Source organism: Nanorana parkeri, unplaced genomic scaffold (assembly GCF_000935625.1).
Source record: "Nanorana parkeri isolate BGI_ZX_2015 unplaced genomic scaffold, ASM93562v1 scaffold913, whole genome shotgun sequence".
NCBI classification, from domain to species: Eukaryota; Metazoa; Chordata; class Amphibia; order Anura; family Dicroglossidae; genus Nanorana; species Nanorana parkeri.
The window spans coordinates 163,278-182,234 of record NW_017307181.1 but is presented as its reverse complement, the minus strand read 5'-3'; the positions used below and the strand labels follow the sequence as shown (position 1 = coordinate 182,234).

The 18,957-nt window shown below is 38.9% G+C and overlaps 1 protein-coding gene across 1 annotated transcript in view; it reads right to left on the bottom strand.

Annotated features, from left to right (window-relative positions):
* FRMPD4 (FERM and PDZ domain containing 4) overlaps window positions 1-18,957 on the bottom strand; it is a 171,098-nt gene that overhangs the window by 23,485 nt on the left and 128,656 nt on the right. The window contains exons 5-7 of the mRNA XM_018566071.1: window positions 9,166-9,211; window positions 7,057-7,161; window positions 1,651-1,758 (exon numbers count right to left, since the gene is read on the bottom strand). Coding sequence (XP_018421573.1) covers window positions 1,651-1,758; window positions 7,057-7,161; window positions 9,166-9,211 — 259 coding nt within the window. The remainder of the gene's footprint in view (window positions 1-1,650; window positions 1,759-7,056; window positions 7,162-9,165; window positions 9,212-18,957) is intronic.

Here is an 18,957-nt window from a genome sequence, read left to right as displayed (position 1 = left end):
GAAACAAACCAGCTTATGTCTACAGAGGTAATGGTTGAAAGGAGTCATTAAATAAAAATACATGGCTGCAAAGCTAGTGATGATTCCATTACTGTGGCTTAATCCTAAATAAAAACCTAGATACGAATAGAGGGAGCGATTTATACACATATCTGTTCCTTAATGCACCTCTGTTGATCTTTTATAAATGCTTTTGTGGTTTTATCATCTTTACAATAACAATGACTTATGTAATTGGAACTTAAAGTGACACTAAACTCATGAGTTAAATCTTAAACAAAGTACCTTAACTATTAACAAAAATGTATCTTTTCAAATGTGTCACTCAGCTGTAGATCCTCAAATCATCTCTGGTGCTGACATTGTCCTTCCTTCTGGAGGGTGATTACTTTTGTTCCCCGTGGTCCCTGTGTGTGTGTTGTAGAGTAGCCACCGCTCCAAGCTCACTTCTGTGATGGACTACGCTCTCAATACAAATTAGTATACTAAATGTGAGATGGTAGCCTATCACGCGAGCAAGCTAGGAGCGGTGGCTACTTTACAACACACACACAGTGATCATTATCACTGAAAGTAATTTTGGATTGTCATCAAAACAGGAATAGATAGTTCTATTCCTGCTGACCACCTCACTTTGGAGGGATTTCCTCTCACTTCCTGTTATCGGATAGGACGTAAAAGAATATCTCCCCAATGGGACACATAGTTACATAGTATTTGAGGTTGAATAAAGACATTAGTCCATCAAGTCCAACCTATTAGGTAAGCGTTCAGCGCCTCGGCCCTCTCCTTGTCGTTTGTGACAAAATGGCAAAAAATGGCAAAAAAAAACTGGCAGGGGTTATAACCCTCCCTTACTCTATCCAAAACTAAAAAAAAAGTTGTAACTAGTTCTATTTAAAGGTGAGTTTGGTAAAAAGTGCTTAAGACTTAAGTAGGGTATACACTAAGTAAGTTTAGTAAAAAGTGCTTAAGACTTAAGTAGGGTATACACTAAGTAAGTTTGATAAAAAAGTGCTTAAGACTTAAGTAGGGTATACACTAAGTTTAGTAAAAAGTGCTTAAGACTTAAGTAGGGTATACACTAAATAAGCTTGGTAAAAAGTGCTTAAGACTTAAGTAGGGTATATACTAAGTAAGTTTGGTAAAAAGTGTTTAAGACTTAAGTAGGGTATACACTAAGTAAGTTTGGTAAAAAGTGCTTAAGACTTAAGTAGGGTATACACACTAGATATACTGTGTGATTAATGGTAATATGCGATTAATGCAATGCTATGGTGTGAATAGGCCCTTACTGTAGACTGCAACAGAGTGACCTGTCCTAAATGCTTCACAATGCTTAGTGTGATTTACTCCTAGTTGAATTCTGACATGTTTAAAGGTATAAATGTCTCTTTTCACTGAAGAACTAAAAAAAAATAAAAAAATAAAGCAGGTACAATCTATGACATACTGGTAAGTTAACTGGCTCCAATCTAAATTGGCCCTACTATGTGTGTGCGTGTTTGGATGCATGTGAGGTAGGGACCTTAGATTGTAAGCTCCTTGAGGGCAGAGACTGATGTAAATGCACAGTATGTAGAGCGTTGCATCAAATGTTATATAAAAAAACCTGTCATAAATGAATAAAATGAGGAACCTTAGTCTTACCTTTATAGAAGTGCCACCGTCAAAGCGGAAGGATTTGGTTTGTCCATTTTCCAAGTACACCTTTAGGACATTTGGCATGAAAAGAAGGGAATTGTCTTTGACTGTTTCCTGTGAAATACAGGAATGAAAAAATTCACCCTAAAATGTATAGCCGAGTTGGTCAAGCAGGTGCAAAAGGAGCTGACTGGAATACATTAGTTTCATAGCAGAGGATTTTATATCAAAGAATACTTATCCTATATTTGTACATAACGTATGATATATGACTTGTATAGATTCTTCTATACAAGTCAAGGTTAACTACTTTCCTGCTTTAGAATAATCTCATGGGAATCTCCCTGCCTTGTGTTGGATAGAGATGAGTAAAGCTTTAAACCTTTGCCTGTTTTTGTTTTTTTTTCTTCTTCTGTTTGTCCTCTCATGTCATTTTCACTGACACCATGTTATATCTTGCCAGGATGTCACTGGCACAGGATGTGACACAGACAGCAATAAGACACTGGCAGAGGCACTAAGTTTACTTCATTTAAAAAAAAGTTATTCTAATTCCTGTTTGGGTGTTTGTTTGAAAGCTTCCCCCTTACTTCCTGTCTCAGGGACAGGTACATAAGTACACAGAAGTCTCCCCAGAAGGACTACCTGACAAAGGTTGTAATCCCTTATCACTATATCCAAAGCTAAATGTAATCCGTGACGCACTGTTATATGTTTTCAACTCTAAATAGCTGTGTGTCTTGCAGACAAGTGTGGTGGTGCTATTATTTCTGTGGAACAGGCATGAAAAGTTCTAGTCTGACCACTGTCTTCACCCTCACAAAAGAACCCTAAAAGGTAAAAAAAGTGCCTTTGTCTGATCCTAATGGTATCACAAGTACCTGATGACACCACCTGTGTTTCATGTGTACCTTTTTTCCTTACAATGCGTTCAATTATGTACCCTGTTTCCCCTAAAATAAGACCTACCCTGAAAATAAGACGTAGTACTATTTTTGGGAATCGCTAAAATATAAGACCTCCCCTGAAAAAAAGACCTAGTTGTGACCATTCCCAGGACTGGTGGTGGCATAAGGGGGAACTTGAAGAGCCGGGGGAGAGGCAGGAGAGGATCAGCGGTGCCAACGAAGCCAGCGCTAGAGGAAGCAAGGGAGCAGAGCCACATAAGCCGATGCCTCCTCTATAGCGCCGCCTCCTGTCACAGGCGGAGTGATACCAAATGCACTCCGCCTGTGAGGAATCGATAGTGAAAGTGCGCTTCGCTCATTCTGGCCAGCGATTGGTTACCAAATTGATCTTGGAAATGTACGGCACCCCTGATTTCCCTGATCACCATATTTTTGTACATGAATACATGTAGACTGTTGTACATGAATAAGTGTGGATTGTTATACATTAAAAAATAAATAAAACCTACCCCGAAAATAAGACCTAGTGTGTCTTTTTGAGCCAAAAAAAATATAAGACAGTGTCTTATTTTCGGGGAAACACGGTACATACACATGAATCACAATGCATTTGTTTTTACTGTAAAAAAATATCTATTTAGATTGGAATATAGAGCAATGGTTGTTCTATACACAATTATTAAAATTCTGCTTAGGTTTGTTCCTCATACTGTGGTTGTAGCTTGCTATTCTGTAAAATGTGCATTTGTTCCACCTACGCCTCGTAGAATACTTAAGTACTATTACTATGGTACAGAAGCAGACTGTGACTCTGGGGGCTACAAGGGGGAAGGGAGAAGGAGGGACCCTGCATTGAAAAATGGTAAGGGTTGCACATTGGGCATGGTTTAGATGGGCGTGATTAAAGCTACACTAAACTCAGAAGTTAAATCTTAAAAATGCATTCAAATACTCTACCTAATAACGAAAAGGTAGTTTATTTGTGTATGACTCAGCTGTAGATAATCAAATCATCTCTGAATTGGTGCTGACACTGTACTTCCTTCTGGAGGGTGGCTATTTTTGTTCCCCATGGTCCCTGTGTGTGTTGTAAGGTAGCCACCACTCCAAGCTTGCTCCTGTGTTGGACTACAATCTCATGTTTAGTTTACCAGTTTGTACTGAGCTTGTAGTGCATCACAGGAGTGAGCTTGGACCATAGGGATCAAAAGTACCCCCCCTCCAGAAGGAAGGACAGTGTCAGCACCAATACAGAAATTATTTGAGGATCTACAGCCAAGTGATACACAAATAAGATAATTTTTTTGTAATAGGGTACTACATGCATTTTTAAGATTTAACTCCTGAGTTTAGTGTCTTAAGTGTGTACTGAGAACAGGAAAGGTCTTCACTGGTTGAATTGTTTTCCAAAGCAGGACCACTGCCTGAATCTCAGCCTAAAGCTGAATATTTGCCAGTAAAAAAAATGAGGTAAGAGATTTAATCAGGAGAAATTCAAATTAGCATAGATAAATACATTCTAAATCCCGTCATTGTTAAATGACAATTAGATAACAGGGGTTAAAAGTACTGCCTGCTTAAATGAAAATGTACTGTTTGCTGTGGGGAGTCTGTGGGTGTTTTTTTCTTGTTTTAAACGTCATTGGTATGAAGGCTATTAACATGTTGCTTGGCTCCTTATCACAACACTGTGAACTGTATTAAAGATGGTGATTCACTAATTAATAGCAGATTTTGTTGTGGCAGTGAGTCAGATAAGCCTAAGCAAAGCTTCCAACAGCCCTAGTTCTCTTTTGCGATTATTTTTCTTCTTGAAGCTTGAAACAATCGTTCTATTCCTGTCAACAAATCATCACATGATTCCTTGTGCTCAAAGTCAGGTTCTAAAAATATTTGTACATGCTGATTCAAAGGAACGCAATTAGCTCGCTTATTTAATGGCAATGTGATCTTCACATACCACAATTTTCCACATATGCTTTGCATCATAATTTAAGTTTTCTCTTCATCCTGTTGTTTTTCTCATCTATTGATCCTGGGTGACCCTTTAAGAGTACTATTAGAAATGAATGTCTCGTTTATCAAGTGTAATAGGAGGAAATGAGGCCAAAGGTGCAATGGAGAGCATACAGCAATACAGCAGGGCCAATGGGCAGATGATATAAACTATGCACAACAGAGGTTTTAGATGTCATTTTTCTAGTACAGGTTAGAAACCCTATCTACTGGTTTCTTTTGACAGTACCTCAGATTTTCTTTTCTTCTTGTTAAATATAGATCCTCCAGACAACAAAAATTAGAAGAACTCCGGAAAAAATAGTTCATTTAAAATCTATAGGGTAACAAATAGTTAAGTGTCAGGTGTATTCCACCTCCTGGATTGCTGACTATTTTTTACAATTTACACATTTATTCATGCCTAGCTTTTGATATGCTTCCAGCACTCTGACAGGAGAGCTACGGCATTCCTACACAAGCAGTGCTATCAACCCTTTCCTCTCCCCTGTCCATTCACAGAACACTGTTGTGATATAATACTCTTTTGTGGCCACTAGATGAAGCTGAAGAGCCTATGCTCATTGGCTCCATCTGGTGGCCCTAATGCAGTATTACAACACAAAACATTTGATCTGAAAAGAAAATATATTAGGAACATTAGTTTTTGTCACTATTCACACAAAATGAATGTTTGCTGAAATTTTCAGGTTGTAGTCTATCACAGGAGTGAGCTTGGAGGGGTGGCTACTTTACAACACACACAGGGACCATAGGGATCAAAAGTACCCCCCCTCCGGAAGGAAGGACAGTGTCAGCAAGGGCCCTGTGAAATGTTTGTAAATAGATCCTTGTATTCTGTGAATGTGTTTACCAAATTATTATTATTATTACAAGTATTTATATAGCGCCGACAATTTACACGGCACTTTACAAAGTTGCACATTCACATCATTCCCTACCCTCAAGGAGCTTACAATCTAAAGTCCCTATCTCACATGCATACATAGAGGGCCTATTTAGAGAGGAACCAATTAACCTACCAGCATGTCTTTGAAGTGTGGGAGGAAACTGGAGTACACAGAGGAAACCCACACAAGCACAGGGAGAACCTGGCTCAGATAGTGATTTGAACCAGGGACCCCCAGCCTTGCAAAGCAGAAGCACTAACCACTATGCCACTGTGCTGCCCCAAATATAAGGTGTTCTATGCATAGACAAGAAGAGGGGAGGGGTGGGTCAACGATCATACAGCTTGTGTGTAGGAAAGCTGCAAGTCTGTAAACAGAGGTGAGCTAGACTTCTTGGCATGATTAAAAGTATAAATTGTAAATAACAGCTAGCGATCCAGGAGGACGTATGTGGGCAGATTACAAATCGATCACATCGCAAACAGTTATGCACATGAGAGCTCCAGCACATTATGGCCACTAGGTGGAGCTGAGGAGAATAGAAATTTCCTATGATTCTCTAGTCCATCCAGTGGCCATAATGAGCTGCAAATCTTGGTCACATAGCTGTTTTCTATGCAGACAAAATCACCCCCTTAACTATTTGATGTCCAGCAACTTTTGAAGAGCATTTTTTTCTGGAATTCTTTAATGGAGCTGTATGAACACCATTATGCCCAACGCTGGGAAATCTTATCAGGACATTCGATAATACCATCAGAGACTTGTGCAATGTCATTTAAACTTTCGCTTGATCTTACTATTCAATTTTGGAATGAATGGAGTTTCCCAAATGAAAATCGCATTCACTGTTCGAATTTTGTTTATTCAAGATAATTTTTCCATCCAGCTCCTTCGATTTTTGTAGTCACTACAATCAAAATCAACGCCTATTTGACCCCATTAAGTATTAGAAATTCAGACTAGTATTCTGAAACTGAACGGTGCAATCTACTTTCTGTGTTCATCAAATACAGGAAGTGAACAAGTAAAAATCTCTTTAACAGGGAAGCAGACAAAAAATGACAGCGGTTCCAATTTTTTGGCACTCTATCCAAAACTAAAATGAAAAGTTTTGGTTGAAATAAGATTTCAGCCAGCATAGAAGGAAACTGGAGAGGTACAGCATACGCACTATATTTATGTCTGGTGCCAATCTTATTGAAATCTTTATTCCCAATTGTAAAATAAAGAATACTAACACCTATCACCCTGTGTGGTCATCTTTCATTTTTTTCTCAATAATGGCTAAAGTCACATCCAACCAGAGGCAGATTTCTATCACTGGCAGCTGAAGGCACACAACCTTTGGTGTCAACTTTGGTGATCACCTTTTAAACAGAACCTTTTGGGTTTTTTTCCTGGACCTAACTCTGCTTAGAATAATACAATGATGTGTAAAAAAACTTCTCAAAGATGACTGTATTTATATTATAATTGTATTATTATGTTATCATAAACTAACCCCAGTGTGTAATTAATTATAAAAGTAATATTTTAGAAAAACAGTGGAAGATAAAAGTATCTGAACATATGTAATATATGCACCATGTACTTACCAAAACCTGGCCATTTATTATAACTTCCTCTGAAAAACGAACTTTCACTGGATTGGACTTCAACCTTGCTTTCTTGGCAGCACTAATAAATGCTGATTTTGGGGACTTAGGAAAAAAAGAACATTTCATATTCATATATTCTCAAACATGATTATGTTCGATACAAACTTGGAAACATATGACAATATTTGATTCATGTAAGCCAAAGTAGCAATAATTAGCACCGAAGGTATAAAACAGCTATGTAACTGTATAAGTAACCAGACTTTTATAAGACTAGTAAAGCAATCATATATACCATATAAAGGTTTTTCAAAGCTATTTATGGAAAAAGAGCTTATTAGAATTGTACAGTCCATCCAGAGATTTACTGATGTGCCAGATTCCTGTTCTGGGTGTTAGTGTGGGAGTTAACAAGCTTAACCCCCTTATTAAATAAGTTGAAATGCCAGCCATATATAGTATTAATACCAAAGTAGTAGTATCATTATGTAACTGGGGGATTCCACCTCTAGCAATGTAGGGAGTCTGCAAGCAATGTAGTTAAGATCTTCCCACACATCCTAGCTTTACATGAGTACAGGGATAAATGCATGGCCCTGAACGCAGTCTGTCTGCACACTTAGTATTAGCACATGGAGTCTTCTTGCAATGTAGTTTTGATCTTCCCACACATCCGCGCTTCACATCTGTACAGGGATAGATTCACAGTCCTGGATGCAGTATGTCTGCACACTTAGTGTTAGCACAGAGTCTGCTAGCAATGTAGTTTTGATCTTCCCGCACATCCTAGCTTTACATCTGTACAATGATGGATACATGGCCCTGCACACAGTATGTCTGCACACTTACAGGGCTATTCACAAAAGGGTGAAGAGTTTGGAGAAGGCAGGAGAAGTGAACAATCTAGGCCAAAATAGCCGATTTGGAAAAATTCTCCAATTCAGCTTGCTTTCCAGTTCAGCTATGTTGTCCTAGATTGTTCCCTTCTCCTGCCTTCTCCAAATTCTTTACCCTTTTGTGAATAACTCCCTTAGGGGTCTATTCACGAAGCTGCCGAAGGATCTAGCCGTAGCTTCGGCCGATCCTTCGGCTAGCTTCGGCCTCAGGACCCCTTCGGTTCAGTAGAACCGAAGGGATGCTGTACGGGCTATTCACTATAGCCCGTACAGCTCACGAACATGGCCGAGCGGCTCAGTCGAGCCGAACGCATATGCCTCGGCTCAGTCGTGCTGAAAGTCGAAGCTGGCCGAGCGGCCGGCCAGACAGCCTGCTTCTGAAAGCTGGGCGGAGCCAGCCGTGATCTTACGGCTGGCTCCGGCCACTTGCAGAGAGATCAGCGTCCCTGGTTACCTGCTAACCAGGGACACTGATCTCCAAACAGCAAACTCTCCCGGGCGCTCCGGGAGTCTCCTGCTCCCGCCGCCAAGGATAGAAACACTGCTGTTTCTTTTTTTTTTTTTTATTCTGACACGGAGCGATGTCAGAATAGAAAAAAAGAAAAAAAATGTGCTCCAGACAATAGAAAACTGTTGGGCGGAGCTAGCTGTCACTGCTAGCTCCGCACAATCGTTTTCTATTTACTTTTTTAAAACATTTTAAACTTTCTGTTCTGCTCGGTCCCTAGAACAGCCGAGCCGAATGCCAAAAGCGGCATTCGGCTATTCACTCACTGCTGTTCAGCATCTATAAGAATAGGCCGAACAGCAGTGAGTAGCCTGCCGGAGGGTCGGCTCAGCCAATCCAGATGTTGGATCGGTTGAGTCGAACTCCTTCTGCACTTCGGGTCAGCCGAACATGCTGAGCATGTTCGGCCGACCCGAAGCCATGCGAAGCAAGCCGATGTACGGCTGATTTCAGCTGATATACGGCTGAAATCAGCCGTACAAGCCTGATGTGAATAGCCGAACATGCCATAGAAACATGCATGTGCGGCCCTATGTGAATGTGTGAATGAGCCCTAATTTGTAACAGATTATTTGCTCTTGTTTGTAGAAATCGCCAGATAGTAACACATTACCATATAGCTTATAAAGCAATTTACTTTGTAATTAAAAAAAATATTTATTTAGTATATACAACTTGCAAATACAGACTGACTTTACTTACTGGGTATGGCTGCACGACTGTGAGGAGTATTGATTCCTTGCAACTTCTGTAAAAAGAAAAAAGTATAACAAGTGTTACTCTAACTCCAGCATATACTACACGGAGAAAAGTGGTTGTATTAGGACAATACAATATATACATGGCTTGCTGCACTCTGTGTGTATCTGTGAACGCGTATGCATGTGTGGGCCTCCTATTCATGAAAAGAAAATTACGTTTATTTTCACAATGTAGAAAGTATGAGCCCAAACTTATCTCTATAGCACACGTTTTGGTTTAGAATCACATTTTGTTTAATCTAGCTGCATAGCATACTTGTAAATGCAATGCTTTATTGTTCAGGAACCCTCATTGTTTAAACAGTTCAGCCAGTACAGTCCAGATGCTTGATTCACACCCATAGAGCTCTTTAACACATCACTTGCATCTAATTGTAAGGGCAAAATGGCGGCCGCGCATGCGCGCAAACCAAAGCTCCATGTGGCCGGAAAACAAATGCGCACGCAACCCGGAAGAGCGCGAAAACACACGCAACGGCCGTTGCACAGGAAGTGATGCTGCAACTGGGCGTAGCTCACCATATAAAAGGAGCCTGCCCCTGCTTCATTGCTGATGGTCTTTTCAGCTAGTGTTCCTGTGTGCTTGTAGCTGTTGGATTCCTGTGACCTGCCTGACCCAGTTTGCTTGGACTTTGCTATTGGATTGCTGCCTGCCCCTGACCTTGGCCTGTTTCCTGGACTTTGCCTTCTGCCTCTTGATTTTGTACTTCGCTGCCCGGCTGGCTCCAACCTCTGGCTTCCTGACTACACGCCAGTCTCTTGTTCCTGCTCCACGTCGTCTGCTCGGTGGAACCACGGTTTGCTGACTACACGTCATCAGGACGTCTCCTGCACAGTTTCGGTTCCTATCAGTGTCACTCATGCTCCTCGCTGTCCAACTGCTTCCTGTTCCCACATCCAGGGGCGGAAGGACACGAGTTGCAAGAGAAGCCTCCTCACCTTCTGGTCTCTTACCAGGTATGTGACACTAATCCTGGTCTTCAATTGGGCAGGAATACATTGGTGGAAGGAAGAAGGAATAGGGGGGGAGGCCAGTGTCCTTTATTACATATTATACTACCCAGTTTAAAGAAGTTGAGACAATTTTTAATAAACATTGGGGTATGCTTAATAGGAATACCATTTTGGTTCACCTACTACCAGATAAACCAAAAGTGATTTAGAGGAAAGCCCTACATTAGGAGACACATTTTTGGAGGACTCTTGTAGGTGTGTGCGGGATGTAAAGTTATAAATAATAGGTCCAGGACAACCCATTTTAGGTTGCATGTAAATGGACGGTCATTTGAAATTAAGGAATTTATTTCCTGTGCATCTACCCATGTTACCTATCTATTAGAAAGCCCATGCGCCTTACAGTATGTAGGAAGGACTTCGAGACAGATAAAGGTAAGTGGGCAGGGCTGAATGTGGAAGTAGATCTGAGCTGCTTTTTAGCTACTGATTAACTGGTGATGTTATATTAATGTATTTTTATTTATATCTACCTTTTATTAAATATGGGACGGTTATTTATTATATTAGTTATATTATGTATTTTTGTATTTCAGGGTATAGATTGTATTTACAATTTTTAGTGCTGATTAGGGCGGCGTCTAGTGGCTGATTATAGGAATGCTGCTACTGTTATTAGTATTCTTTCTGGGAGAGATATAAAGAGAGTAAAGAAGAACCTCAGTACGTTCGCCTTTCCTGGACAAAGTCTGTTTATGAAACGCGTTGGAAGGGGTGGGCACATATTGAGGTTGAGTCACAGGAAGCAGGAAGGAACCTGTCCCAGCCCGTTTTGAAGATCCTTTTGTTCGTGGTCAATCGTTTTTATGTGAATGGCATTCATTCTTTGAAAATTTGTGTAAGTGTTCTTAATCGTTTTATCAAAAGATCTATCCTTGCATACTACACCATATGCTTGTTGTTTTCTCTTGGGAGTGGGATTGCTTTCATGAAAAGCATTTGCTGGAAGTACTCTGTGGGGAAGATGAATGAAGTGCCAGGAGTGACTACCCCAAAACTATTTTTACATGGTCAAGGTGATCCAGTGAGTGTGTTTTGTGTCTCACAGTCACTGGAGTTTGGAACACTGCGGATTCAAGGGGAATCTATCACTCTGCATTTACGTTTTTGGATATATAAGCACACCAGCACTTTGGAGTAATTAGCACATGCAAGCTGTGGACTTGCAAATTTATTACTACTGGGGAAGATATCTTAGGGGACATATGTGTGATTATCATTGGCCTAATAGCATTTAATGTTATCTAGCACTTTTAAAGTGTATTTTATCACTATTTATGGATTAAATAGATACACATTATGGACATTCATTGTTGTGTGCATTTTTTAAACTAATTTATGGTGATTGATTTCTTTACTAATTTTGGATCTTTTACGCGGTGCATGTACTTTGAATATCCAGTTAAAAGAGACCTGCATTGCTCATAATCTTTGTAATTTATTCAATAAAAAGATAATTTACAAAAAATATACTTTTTACGAAACAATGATAACGGCTACCATTATGGCCTTATAATATTGTTAGGAACCTTGGTGATCCACTAGCTTCAGTTCTTTTTGAGTGTCTGACCTGGAGTAAGTCCTATGCAGATTAGATGTTCTTGCTTCTCTATGACCTTACTTTTGTCTGACTGCAGACACACTCCATAAGGTACAAAGACTCCAGTCCTGAACTTCTCTTAGTGAAAGTGAGTCTATTTTACTTTCAGGTAATCTGAATGGAAAAGGTAAAATGCAGCAGCAGAGTATTCTATAGCTCCTGGAGTGGGCTATTTAGGAAGGCCTATGATTGTTCCAGGTCAGTGACTGAGAAAGTATTGAAGCTGTAGATAGTCTTCCATCAAGCAGTTTCATAATGAGGTCAGCAATAGCAGCATATATATTTCTCCCAGTGCAGGTTTTCTTTAAAGTTTGGAGAGGCTTTGGTGTCATGTTGGCTTGCATTGAGTATAGCAATTGATGTATAGCAACACGCAAAGCCTAGCTCCTCATATATCAACAGAAGACCAGGGGTGGATGTAAGTGATGACTTCAGAAACCATGTAAAGAAAGAATATGGACAGTGCATTCTGGACTGCAATAAAATAGAGGTTTCTGGCATCAAAGCTACTGCCATTTTCAGAAGCAGAGTTTAATAATGGGTTTCCTTTTTACTAACATGTACATGATATACAAAATGTTCTTGTCAACAATAGCACCAGTATTTCTTCTATAGTAATAATATTTCCCCTTGCAACTGCTACCAAGAAAATGAAATAATTTAAGAAAAAGTGCAATGCTTTGCACAATCATCATATGAAACAGAAACAATTCTAGCTCATAAAAATGATACATAATATAATATTTCCTGTGTGGTTTTCATTTCTGAATCTCAATGCAGAGATAAATAATATGTGGCAGCAAAGTATGTGGACCAACTGCTTTATAAGAATTCCAGCAAAAACTATAACAGACTTTTTTAAGTGGAGTGGATCAAGGCCACACTCAACAAAGAGCTGAAATAGAAAGAGTTTCAAATGAAGGTTTTAACAGTCCAAAATAGTTATTGATGATTTATTGATGATAATTCCACGAGTTACATAGTTATGTAGTAGGTAAGGTTGAATAAAGACACATTTAGATCTAGTTCAAGCTATACATGTGTGTGCATGTACATATTGCTAACAATTCCCATAACCCTGTATGTTATGTAAACTGTGGAACTAATGGTAGTGTTTTTTGAAGCTGTTAATGCTTTCTGCTGATTCATCTAAATGCAGAACTGAATTCCATATTTCCACTACTCTGACAGTAAAAAACACTTTGCGCAGTCTGAGATTATACCACATCTTGTCCAACTTCTTCTCCACAGCAGAATGGCAAAAGGCAGCCCTTGATGAAAGGGAATATTTTGGTCCCCAAAACACATTGGATGCCTTTTTGTTGTCACTTGTGGAATTATCAGTAAATATTTTGCACCCTTAAGCTGGCCATAAACCTATAGATTATCTGCAGATTTTCTATGGTCAGATGGAAAAAGTGCAACAGATTCCTCCATCTATGCTAGGTGTGAGATTCCTCCATTCACACAGTTTAGCGTAGATAGAGGGATCTGTTGCACTTTTTCCATCGGACCATAGAAAATCTGCAGAAAATCTATAGGTGTATGTCGTTTGTGAATCATTCCGTTTGAACTCTACACAAATTTCCAATTTGGTTAACCCTTTTTTAGGGGGAGACCTTTACAAAACACTTTTCTGAAACTAGGGAAAGCTTTATCAATAACCTTAGTTTAAACATGCAAACACAAACGCACCTTTGCTTTAAGCTCACCACATGTTATCTAGAAGGATGATGTTGTAGAGACTAACAAATCCTATAATAAAAACCTTGGAGACTCACTGGCATTTTCTATGGGGACCGAAGAGGGGTACTGGACCACCGTTGCCATACTTTCCATCATACCCTGTCCTGACAACATCTGCTGTCAGAGTGAGTTTATTCAGCTGTCATTTACTTTTATTGCTTTATTGTTATTGCTGTAATTGTAATTGTTGTCTTAAACTGAAAGTGGAGCTAAAATCAATATATAAAAATATGTTGAAAGATTTGATGCCATTTAGATCTTTCTCCTTCCTGCTAGCAATATTTTACTGATTGTACACTGACACATATGCACAGCTCAGTGTACAATCCAAGCATACAACAGATGTCAGGAGTGTCGAGTGCCAGGACAAAGTATCTCCTGGGAGTTACATTATCCTGGCCCAGCCAATAGAGAACACTCAGGACCTGAAAGGAGACTGGAAGAAGATGGCAGTGGGTGTGACGGAACAACAAGATGGAGTGTAGACATTGCATTGCTGGAGGAGGGAGTTTTGTTAGGTAAATGGGCATATTGTGTAAATGATTAAACATTATGGCAAATGCTCCTGGGTGGCCAGAATAAATAAGTTCCAAAAACACATGCTATTTTAAGACCTGCACCTCAACTCATGTTAAATGCTTTAATACAATAACTCTTAATTATGACCTATCAAAGGTTTAATGGAACTGTTGTATATATTTTACCAAAGAACCACAATAAAAATATTTTGTTAAAAAAATGGCATTTGCAAAAATAATGTATATTACCTTTACTTACAGGCTTGTTTTAGACCATACCTCCAGCCTCAGAATATGGCCTAATACAAGTCAATGAAGGCTTCCTGTGCAGGCATTGCTAGCACTGCAGAGGATTTATGCCGGAGAGGCTGCAAACATCGAATCAGACAGTACTTGTGAACCTGAGGTAGGTAAGCAGCTGAGGTAAGGGGTTTTAGTGTAGCTACCTCTAGGAGGGTGGGTTAAACTTAGTTCTGTTGAAAGTACAGATGTTCTTTGAAATAACATTATTACAAGTTCCCTGGCAAGTTGAATTACATGCTGGCCTTTTATTTTTCTTGAGGTCTCCAGCAGCAATTTACACCTACCAGAATTCTCAAATCTCTGCTTTGTCAAATTGTAACAACAGTTACAAAGCCAAACTATGATCATGATGGATTATCAATACTGTAGACTCCAAGAGATATAAGGTTTAACCTGCCAGTGCCTGCCAATAAACTGAAATATCAGTTTTGTTTGAATGATGTAGAAGTGTTCACCACAGTTTGAAGGTCATATCGATGTGTCTTGCTAGCATTCAAGTAGAACTCTCAGACTCTGTCTTTAGGGATTTGGGTCTTAAATTTCATATTCAACTTTGATCCCTTATTTGTCAAAACAGTCCTTGGAATGCCAACTATAGGAACAGGCATGTCAAGTTATTAAACTGATATTGCAGTAATAGGAAATCTGATGTTTTACCAAAATTAAATGGCAAGTATGGAAATTGTTCACAGCTGTAGACCATACCTCCAATTCTAAACAGTGTTTAATCTTATCCAATTCAGCTATGGCCATGTGTGAGTAAACTATCACTAGTCTGGTCTATATAGTAGATCTTATCCAATTCAGCTATGTCCATCTATGATCAAACTATTACCAGTCTGGTCTTTTGCTGTCAGCAAAACTTTCATATTTGATGCTCCTTTCATAAATCACCCTCATTATCTCATATATTTAATTCACCCTGTCCAAAAAAAAAACAGCAACTATTTCCCTAAGACATTTTTATTACCTAACAGCCAGTGTGTCACATGCTTTTCAGTTATGGGACAGCATTCAGTGGCATCTTTAAGGGGGTTGGGTGCTAACATACGGTGCCTGTCTATTGAACCAAATAATCTATCAGAAGCATTCATAACGTATTTTTATTTTTCTGCCAAATATTAGATCAGACTATGCCATGGGCTTAAAATGACTAAGCAAAGTAAATCTTCTTTCATTCTTTAATGTCTTTCATTAATGGAAAAATTATGAAACACAGACATTTGAGCGACGATTTGTATTGCTAATGCAGCCTGAAAGACAAAGGGAAAGGCATTCTGTTCGAAACTAGATTTTATGGAGCAGCTTAAGAAATAACCTATTACAAATCTATTTTGAATCTGAGCTGAAAACCAAGATGCAAATTTCACATCACTTTTAAATAATAGCATGTTTTCCTGCAGAGTTAGTTACATCCATTACACATGCCATGCAGCAGGTAACAGTAACTCCTGTTTCAGTATTAGATGAACACCATATACTGTATGTATGCCTTAGTTGGCTGGATCACCATAGAAACATATAGGTTTTTCTTTCCCTTTTCACCTTTCTGTCTGTGTATATCTATATATATATATATGCCCCAAGCATATTTGGCTGACTCATTACCTCTGCAGGAAGTCTGTTCCAAATATCCACTACTCTTTCAGGAAAAATACTTTCTAAAGTTAGTTTTGAACTTTCCTAATGCTAGTTTGAGGGGATGTCCCCTTGTTCTTGATCTTGATCTTAGGTTCATATTGAAAATACTTCCCTCCTGAACCTTTTTTACACCCTGATGTATTGAAAAGTTTCAATGATGTCCCCAATTTATCTTCTTTCCTTAAAGAAGAACTCCAGAATTTTTGTTTATTATTCCTTGCAGTGGGGCTACCCCCACACTGCAAGGGTTAAGTGCTCAATGGTGTCTAGGTGCTAAAATAACAAATATATACTCACCCGAAACTCCGAGCTAGCCAGCTGTTATGGCGCTCCCTCCAGTCTGTCCCCTGCTCCTCCGCACATTGGAATGTTTCTCAGCATTGCAACGTTGCAGCAAAGTGACATTAGAGAAGGAAAAAAACATTTTTTCCACTCAAATGTCACTTTGCTGCAAACGAATGAATGAAATGAATAAGAAACGAAAACGAAACGATCGTTCGAACGAACTACCGCTAATGAATTTTGTCCGAATTGACTTTCACACCCGAATCCCGAAAAACTAAATAACACAAAATCAGAATCAAAACTAAACGAAACTAAACAAATTTTTTGCCAGTGCACATGTCTAATCCATGTTCTTCTAAAGATTGTAGCAGGTAGGTATAATGGGAAATGCTGGTTTAGAGATTTAAAGCAGAACTAAACCCTCCAATCCTCCGATGATACCATCTTAGCCTCTATTTAGGTCTGCAGTTTCCATGATGCTGTACATGTGAGTACATGAACCATTTGAGGGACTGAAACATCAGCTGACATAAGCACACTGGCAATTGGGAAAGCTATCACCAGAGGCATGTTTTGAATGTAGCATACACTGTGCATATCCTAATAGGAAGAATGTAAATTAAAACAACATTGTTATGTTTGATTAACATTTACTGAAAACTTTGAAGTTGAGCTTTTTTTGCGTGTACCATTTAGATCAGTGGGTTTAGTTCTGCTTTAAATGTACGAATCACAAACACATACAAGGCGATTTATGATTTCTTAAATTGGCAACCATCTGAAACTAACATTCAAAGCAGATAATCTAAGTATAGTAGGGTTGGGATAATAGGAGATCCAGAAGGTTGGAAAGTTTCAGCACTTAGTCTCTCAATCTCTCCCTGTAATTTTAACACTCCTTTGGAACATCAGGCTGCAATTTGCTCATTTGGATAATCCCTTGCCAATTAGTTTTGAAAATGGGCAGAATTAATTTTCCAGATTCGGCCCCTCTAGACTTCAAACAAATGAACACAAGCACATTCGCTCATCACTAACTATAACTCTCCCTGTAACACCATCCCTTACTTAATCCCTCACATTAATCTTCCCTGTAACCTACATCCTAATAATAACCCTCAAAGTAAACCTTCCTGTAACCCTAACATTAAAATTCAGAGTAGCCCTTCTTGTAAGCCTAACATAAACCCTCACAGCTATCCTCCTTTTAATTATTACCCTTCCACTAACCCCAAACCTAACCATAGTCCTTTTAGTAACCCTCCTCTGACCCTCATCTTAAGAATAACCCTCTTTGTATTCCCAACTTACCCCTTATACTTACTTTCCCTGTTATTTCCTGCTCTTGCTAACTCTCCCTGTAACTTCCTCCTCTCATCTACATAACATATGGGGTGTAGTCCAGCAGGAGAGAACTTATCAAGGGCTTACAACACTGCCCTAGATTTCAGTTCGCCAGAGGCCACTTTGTCAGCTCATTACAGGAAGTTAGGGGTTCAGTAGGGTAGGATCAACAGGTATTTTTCTGTACCTGCAAAATTTTCAGACACAGGTAATTGTGCATGTATTGCAAAATATGTTTCTTATTTTGCCCAGATATACTGTACATTTGAATGAGTTATATACATTACAATTATGTTGTATTGTATATAAAGACCATGTATAGTATATTATGTGAAGTCGATACTTTATGAGACCAAAACATAAGTGGGTGGGAACTAAAGCAGCTTGTTTAGGCATATTTCTTGAAAAATGACCAATATTCTCTTCTCTAGATATTATTAAGATTGGTGCACATTGTGTACTTTTTGTTACATTAACAAATAATCAATAAAACTGCATTTTAAAGCAAGGCCTAGGGAAATAAACAAGAACTTTTCAAAGACAAATCGCAAGTGATATCCATCCAAGACATGAAGATTGATTTTTTTTGGTGTAATGAAAAAGAGACTTTTCAGGCATTGGCATGAGAACATGAAACGCCTTGATGGCTGTATAAAAAGCTTGAGTTGTATATAGCTAAAAGGGCACTTGATGGCGCATGCTGTGCAGTATGAACAGATGGTAAATATTTCCCCTCCTTTCTACCAACCTGCTTAATACTATGCCAGGTACATATGCCTAGCATATTCATCGTCTTATTTATTCACTGACACAGTTTAGGAAATGCTATTTTTTAAATTAGACTCTTTGAATTCACAAGTCCCGAAAACTGCATATTATGTTGATTTTGTTTCATATTATCATGTTTCTTTCTGTTGTGCACTAATATCTGCAAAAAGCAAACAGCTGATTATTGAGGTGAAACTGAGTTGCCTGCCAATGCATTATTCATTCTTTTCAGTCAGCCTTGTGATCCAGACACCCTTGCACACCCAAGTCCTGGTCCACCTTGCAATTATGAAGTAAAACCTGATCTATGATGCACTTAGCTAGTGACTGGACAGTGAAGGAGCAGCAACACGCCGTGTTGCTATTTTTCAGAGTATTGCAGAAGGCTGATTTCAGGATAGATCCCAGATACTTACAGTATGTCAGTTGCATGTAAAACGCAGTTTAATGATGAGATAAAAGTCAAGCTCACTTTTTTTTAAGGAGTTTTACTTTCAGTATACAAATATAAACA